Source organism: Esox lucius, chromosome 2 (genome assembly GCF_011004845.1).
Source record: "Esox lucius isolate fEsoLuc1 chromosome 2, fEsoLuc1.pri, whole genome shotgun sequence".
NCBI classification, from domain to species: domain Eukaryota; kingdom Metazoa; phylum Chordata; class Actinopteri; order Esociformes; family Esocidae; genus Esox; species Esox lucius.
This window is the reverse complement of record NC_047570.1, coordinates 35,238,807-35,244,806: the sequence shown is the minus strand read 5'-3', so window position 1 is coordinate 35,244,806 and position 6,000 is coordinate 35,238,807. Positions and strand designations below refer to the sequence as shown.

At 40.8% G+C, this 6,000-nt stretch overlaps 1 protein-coding gene across 1 annotated transcript; it reads right to left on the bottom strand.

Moving 5' to 3' along the window:
• Positions 1–2,535: 2,535 nt before the first annotated feature.
• Positions 2,536–5,134, bottom strand: LOC105025484 (complement C1q-like protein 2). Its single transcript, XM_010896186.4, has 4 exons — positions 4,808–5,134; positions 4,474–4,554; positions 3,169–3,294; positions 2,536–2,940 (listed from the first exon to the last, which is right to left on the bottom strand). The coding sequence occupies exons 1-4, from the start codon at positions 5,085–5,087 to the stop codon at positions 2,639–2,641; spliced, it is 789 nt and encodes a 262-aa protein (XP_010894488.2). The 5' UTR covers positions 5,088–5,134; the 3' UTR covers positions 2,536–2,638.
• Positions 5,135–6,000: the final 866 nt, after the last annotated feature.

Below are 6,000 nucleotides of genomic sequence, written 5' to 3'. Positions count from 1 at the left end.
TCTTCAACTGTGAGGGACGGAATCTAAAACAAAAATCCAGACATTCACATTGTATGATTTTTAAGGAATTAATTTGCATTTTATTGAATGACATAAGTATTTGATACATCTGAAAAGCAGAACTTAATATTTGGTACAGACACCTTTGTTTGCAATTACAGAGATCATACGTTTCCTGTAGTTCTTGACCAGGTTTGCACACACTGCAGCAGGGATTTTGGCCCACTCCTCCTTACAGACCTTCTCCAGATCCTTCAGGTTTCGGGGCTGTCGCTGGGCAATACGGACTTTCAGCTCCCTCCAAAGATTTTTTATTGGGTTCAGGTCTGGAGACTGGCTAGGCCACTCCAGGACCTTGAGAGCCACTCCTTAGTTGCCCTGTCAGAGCCGGAATTCTTATTGTTTGATAGGTGATCAAATACTTATGTCATGCAAAAAAATGCAAATTAATTATTTAAAAATCATACAATGTGGTTTTCTGGATTTTTGCTTTGTAAGAAGGAAAACCTTCAAAATCAGCAGTGTATCAAATACTTTTTCTCCCCACGGTATCTGTGATTACTTTTTAAAGGGAACTCATACTCCCCTACATGTTCCTCTCTTCACCCTCTTCTTTCTCCTCCAATCCCCTCCTCCTCCTTCCATCATTTTCCTTCCTTCATGGTTCCTCCCTGCATTCCGCTACTGGTAAACCTGTAGAGGGGTTACCCTGTGGAGGGGGGGGTTGTGGTATTTACTGTAAACCCACAGGCCACTGTCACTACCCTGTAGGAAGAATACAAGATGATAGAGAGGAAACTAATGTTGCTTTCCTTTTCCCCACCCTCCACACGGCCTATGTGGCTTCACCGCTAAGTTGTCGAGGAGAGGATGAGAGATGGAGAACGGGAGGAGATGGACAGGGGTGGATAAGGTATCGCTCTCCTCCTTTTCAACCTCCTCTGCATTCTTCCTTCCCTCTCTCCTTTCTCCTGGGTGGTTATTTCTGTAGTGGATCTATAAAACCCTGAGCTCTCCAAACAGGTCGGGTTTCACATTGTGACACGCCACGGTCAAACGAGAGGGAAGAATACAGGAGATATGTAGCATTTTGCTTGGACGGAGTCTAGAATCCTTTTGGATTCTGAAATAAATCTTAGTTCCTTGAGTGAGGAAATTCGGTACAACTAAGCAGACACACAGAGGCCCAAACCCGAATACATGCCTTTAAAGGCCAAGCAGGTGTTGAGCCAGCTGGGACCCCAGCTCCCTGGCCATAAGACCCCAGCTCCCAGGCTATAAGACCCCAGCTCCCAGGCTATAGGATCCCAGGAAACACTGATTCAAGCCTGCCTAAAAGGCATTATTGAATTTATCTTCAGGGTCATTTGAATTCAGTGATCATCAGAAAGGCAGAATGTGGGAGGGTGAGGGAGGCAAAGAAAAATCCAAGGATCACAGTTTCAGAACGGCACAATCTAGCAAGCATGCAATTTTATTTATATAGCACAATTCATATATTGAAGCAATTCAATGTGCTTTACAAAGAAAAATATATGAAAGTACAATAACATAAAAACACTCAAATGAAAACATCAAAACAAATGAATACATCATAATAATAAAAAAATACAATAAGAAAACATATAAAGATTAAAGTGGGATATTGGAGTTATGCAGTTTGAAAATCAACTGTTAGATGCCACCTTCATGTCAACAAAGCCCTTAAGAAAGCGGTGCATCATTGAAGCCCTTGCTGAGCCCAACCCACAGATTGCAGCATCCGAACATTGCCAAGCGTTATTAGAACTACATTTGGAATTTTGTGTTGTGGTCAGTTGAGACAAAAATGTAATGTTTTGGCCATGCACACCATCTGCATGTTTGGTGACAAAGGAGACTTCATAGAGGGACAAAGCACCTGATACTAACAGTATGGAGGTGGATCAGTTATTTGTTGGGGCTGTTTTGCTACTAGTGTTCCAGGGGCTCTTGTTAAGATCATTGGAATAAAGAATTCCGCTTTAAAGAATCATTGGCATACCAGAATATTTTAGCCGAACACCTGGCTGCCTCTGCCAGGAGATTGAGACTTGGCAGTTAATAAACCTTTCTAAAAGACAATGACTCTAAACATACATCAAAATCAACAGAGAAATGATTGTGGGACCACAAAATGAGATGTTTTACAATGGCCATCTCAGTCTTCGAAAACCTGTGGTCTGAATTGAAGAAGGGAGTCTACAGTGGTAAAACTAAGACCATCAAGGATCTTGTACTGCATGGCGGAATGGTCCAATATCCCTCCAAAAGTGTTCACAGGAAGAGGCTCAGTGCTGTAATCTGTTCCAGAGGGAGGCTTCACGAAACATTGACTGTTGGGGGTGCCAATAATTTTGTAACCTATGTATTTCAGAAAGAAATGAAATAACAAATGTTTTGTGTTTGTGAAATAATTGCTGCCCAAATATTGCTCATCGGTTGTTGTCGTTTGTAAAAGCACTTTGTGACAGCTACTGATTTATAAAAGGCTTTATAAAAAAATTGAATCAAAGATTGATTTTTTTGTGTTATTTATTTTTTGCAGGAGGTTTTTGTTCATTTCGTGAACAGTGACAATACTTTTTGAGTTGACTCTAGGTTTTTGTTGCACTCAGGTTTACTCAGGAAACAGTAAAATGCCATTGAAGTGGCACCATCCTTTGGAACCATGGTGAGGGACATTATTCACATGGTCCCAGAGCCATGAATCAGCCATCAGGCGGACATATACCACATCTCCCTTCTCCAGCTGCAGTATGACACCATTAGATCCATTGTAGGACCCATCCTTGTTCAGAGCAGAAATAAATGCAATTTGGTCGTGGTTCTTGTACAGCATGGAGTCGGAGCGGCGGTTCGGTCCTGAATGGTGGTAGACTGTGAAGTGATAGACTCCTCCCACTGGCGCCGTAAAGATGCCTACAGGAGAACACACTGTTCAATATGGGCAGATGTACATGTAGATCGTTGTTTGAGAAGATGAAAAATTACCATCACATTCATAGATTAAGCCAGCTATATCAAGCAATATTTTTTGGGAAAGTGATTGTATTTTATATGTTTTTTTTTTGGATAGAGATTGCAAAGAAAGATATGGGAGAGTCATTATGCTTGTAAAAGCAGTGGGCTGGATTCTTAAGGCTTAACCTGTTGCCGGGTTGTAAGCGTTGCCAAAGTTGGTTAAGACGATGGGGTAGACAAGAGTGACGTCCGTGTTGAAAGGTCCATAATATCCAGTACCCCCTAATCCAACTGAGAATGCCACTTTTGTTCCTGTAAGGCATGAAAGAGCAATTATTATGAACTAACATTTCATTTTATTATTTTAGAATGGCTCTCATCCCCTTTGGACCTTTGCACATTTTATTGTATTAGAACATAACATTAAATGGATTTAATTAGATAGTAATCTGTGAAATTGTTGATTGCAAATATATATATATATATATATATATAAAAAGTTTGCATAAGTATTCACCCCCTTCGCTAGGACACATTTGAATGAGCTGTGGTGCAACCAATTATCTTCAGAAGTCCACCTGTCTGGAGTTTACCTGTCTGGAGTCTACCTGTCTGGAGTCCACCTGTCTGGAGTCCACCTGTCTGGAGTCTACCTGTCTGGAGTCTACCTGTCTGGAGTCCACCTGTCTGGAGTCTACCTGTCTGGAGTCTACCTGTCTGGAGTCTACCTGTCTGGAGTCTACCTGTCTGGAGTCTACCTGTCTGGAGTCCACCTGTCTGGAGTCTACCTGTCTGGAGTCTACCTGTCTGGAGTCTACCTGTCTGGAGTCCACCTGTCTGGAGTCTACCTGTCTGGAGTCTACCTGTCTGGTTGGTCCCACAGTTGATTAGTACAATCTTTAAAAAAAACCTTGTGAAGACGAAAGGACATATAATGCAAATCAGGAATACGTTTCTTCTAATCCACTGATCAGGGATTAGATAAGATTAGATTAAACTTTATCGTCATTGAACAGTACAAGTACAGTACAACAAAATGCAGTTAACATCTATTTACAAGTATTAAGTATATGTATATTACAAGTGGAATGTTCAGATGTGCAATGAAAGCAAATGCAGTACAAATGGCAATACTAACTGTCCAAATAAGGAAAATAGAGGAGCGCAGAAAGTTTACAAGTATTAGGTATAGTTTATGTTACAAGTGGGATAATAGTTTTTGGGTACAAATGGCAAATTCATTTCAAACATTTCAAAATCATTGAATATCCCCTGGATCACAGTAAAGTCTATTATTAAGAAAATGAGAGAATGTGGCATAACTGTCTAGAACAAGTATTTACTTTATTTACCTTATCAATCCATTTTCATTAAAATTTTCAACAGAATGTGCAAAAACCTGAAGGGTTGTGAATACATTTGAGAGCTACCTTGTATGAACCAGTTTTTGATTAGTAGTGAATATTTTTAAAACATGATCACGGAAAGTACCTGCTTTTGCATTCATTGTCTCCACCTGCACTTCGCTGATTCTCAGTCTGGCCTCCATGTATTTCAGCTGATCTATAAGCACTACAGAGATGTGTATAGCGTTAAGACTGCAGTTTCCGGTCAAATACAAACTCTGCATTTAAAACCTATGTAAACAGAGCAAAAAGTATGCAGAAAATGGCTTTTCTGCATTTATGTGTTGAGTAATAAACATTTCTGAGCAGCACACGTCTCCATAGTTCCGCTATAAATTACATTGTGCGTAGAATTGTAGTTTTTCATGTCGACAGAGTAAAAGTTAGGCTTTTTTGGGACAAATATTAAATCCTGTTACCTTCATTTTCTTTTTGTACATCTTTTGCCTGATTCTCAGCAGCTGTAAGCCTGTTCTCCATTTCTACAAGCTTCAACAGCAAGTCAGACATGTTGGGTTGGCGGCTACCTTCTGCCTCTCCCGGGTGCTCAGTCGTGACCATCCCATGTTTTACCTCTGAACTATCTGGGAATACAACCAGAGCCCCAATCTGGCTGCTGCATAGAAACACCAGTCCGGCGACACTAAACCTCATTTTTCTCAACATCTGTTGCGGAACACAAATAGCAGCTATCTGCATGTGAAGGGAAAAGGGTTTGTGTGGGTTTATGTCTCCTGCAGGTAGTAATAGCATTGGTTTAAAATATTGAGAAACATTTATTTATTCGATCCACTGGATTATCTATTAACTATTGCTGAAAGATAGTATCTAAAAAGGCACAATGTCCGAACACCACCAGAAGAAAATAAGAAGCAGATCATATAAATGCCATTTAGAGAGATCACTTTATTTCTAATAAAAAAAAAATGTTTTGAAAACATTGCTATTACAGTCCGAAGTGCTAGTACACATTGTCTCCAATCTTTTCTCACATGTTTCCGACATGCAAAAACAATGGAAAGTGAGACAGAGAAATAAGAGGAGAACCAGGGAATAAACTTAACCTGCTCTACCTAACACAATCGTTTAGTGTTCTGTGTATTCAGACGACCTCGTCCGAAATGTTTGATGATATTCGTTGAGAACAAAACTTCTTTGGCCTGCAGAGCTGTGTTAAAACAGGACTATCGCAGCCGGCAGAGCCAGGAGTTGGCCGAGCGAACACAGAGAGTGCAGTACTGCATTTGGCCTCCCCTCAGCTCAGTAGAGAAAGGCCAGAGAATGAAGGCTCGGGGGTGCTGTGCGGCACTGTATGGTGAAGTCGTGAATCGTCCTGCCTGAGGTGACAGGGTTAGTCTGGCAGTGGGTACAGAGAGCTGAAGACAAGAGCATTGGTTGGTGCTGTGCTGTTGGGGCTAGAACCCCCGATACAGCAAGCTTATTTGCTGCCGCAGGTGGGTTTGGGCTGAAACTGTTAATGAAGTTACTGAAGACAACTCTGTCCATTGTCCATTCCTTTTGAAACTTCAGTGTTAGTCATTTTTACTTTGAATGAGTGGTTATTTGAACATTTGTTTAATGTTTTTATTTTCCACTTTGTCAAAATATAGAA

Excerpts from the sequence above, each read along its gene's own strand:
- LOC105025484 (XM_010896186.4), bottom strand. The coding sequence starts at position 5,087 with ATGCAGATAGCTGCTATTTGTGTTCCGCAACAGATGTTGAGAAAAATG. Across the intron at positions 4,555-4,807 it reads TGTACAAAAAGAAAATGAAG|TGCTTATAGATCAGCTGAAA; the intron begins GTAACAGGATTT and ends ACATCTCTGTAG. Across the intron at positions 3,295-4,473 it reads GACAATGAATGCAAAAGCAG|GAACAAAAGTGGCATTCTCA; the intron begins GTACTTTCCGTG and ends CATGCCTTACAG.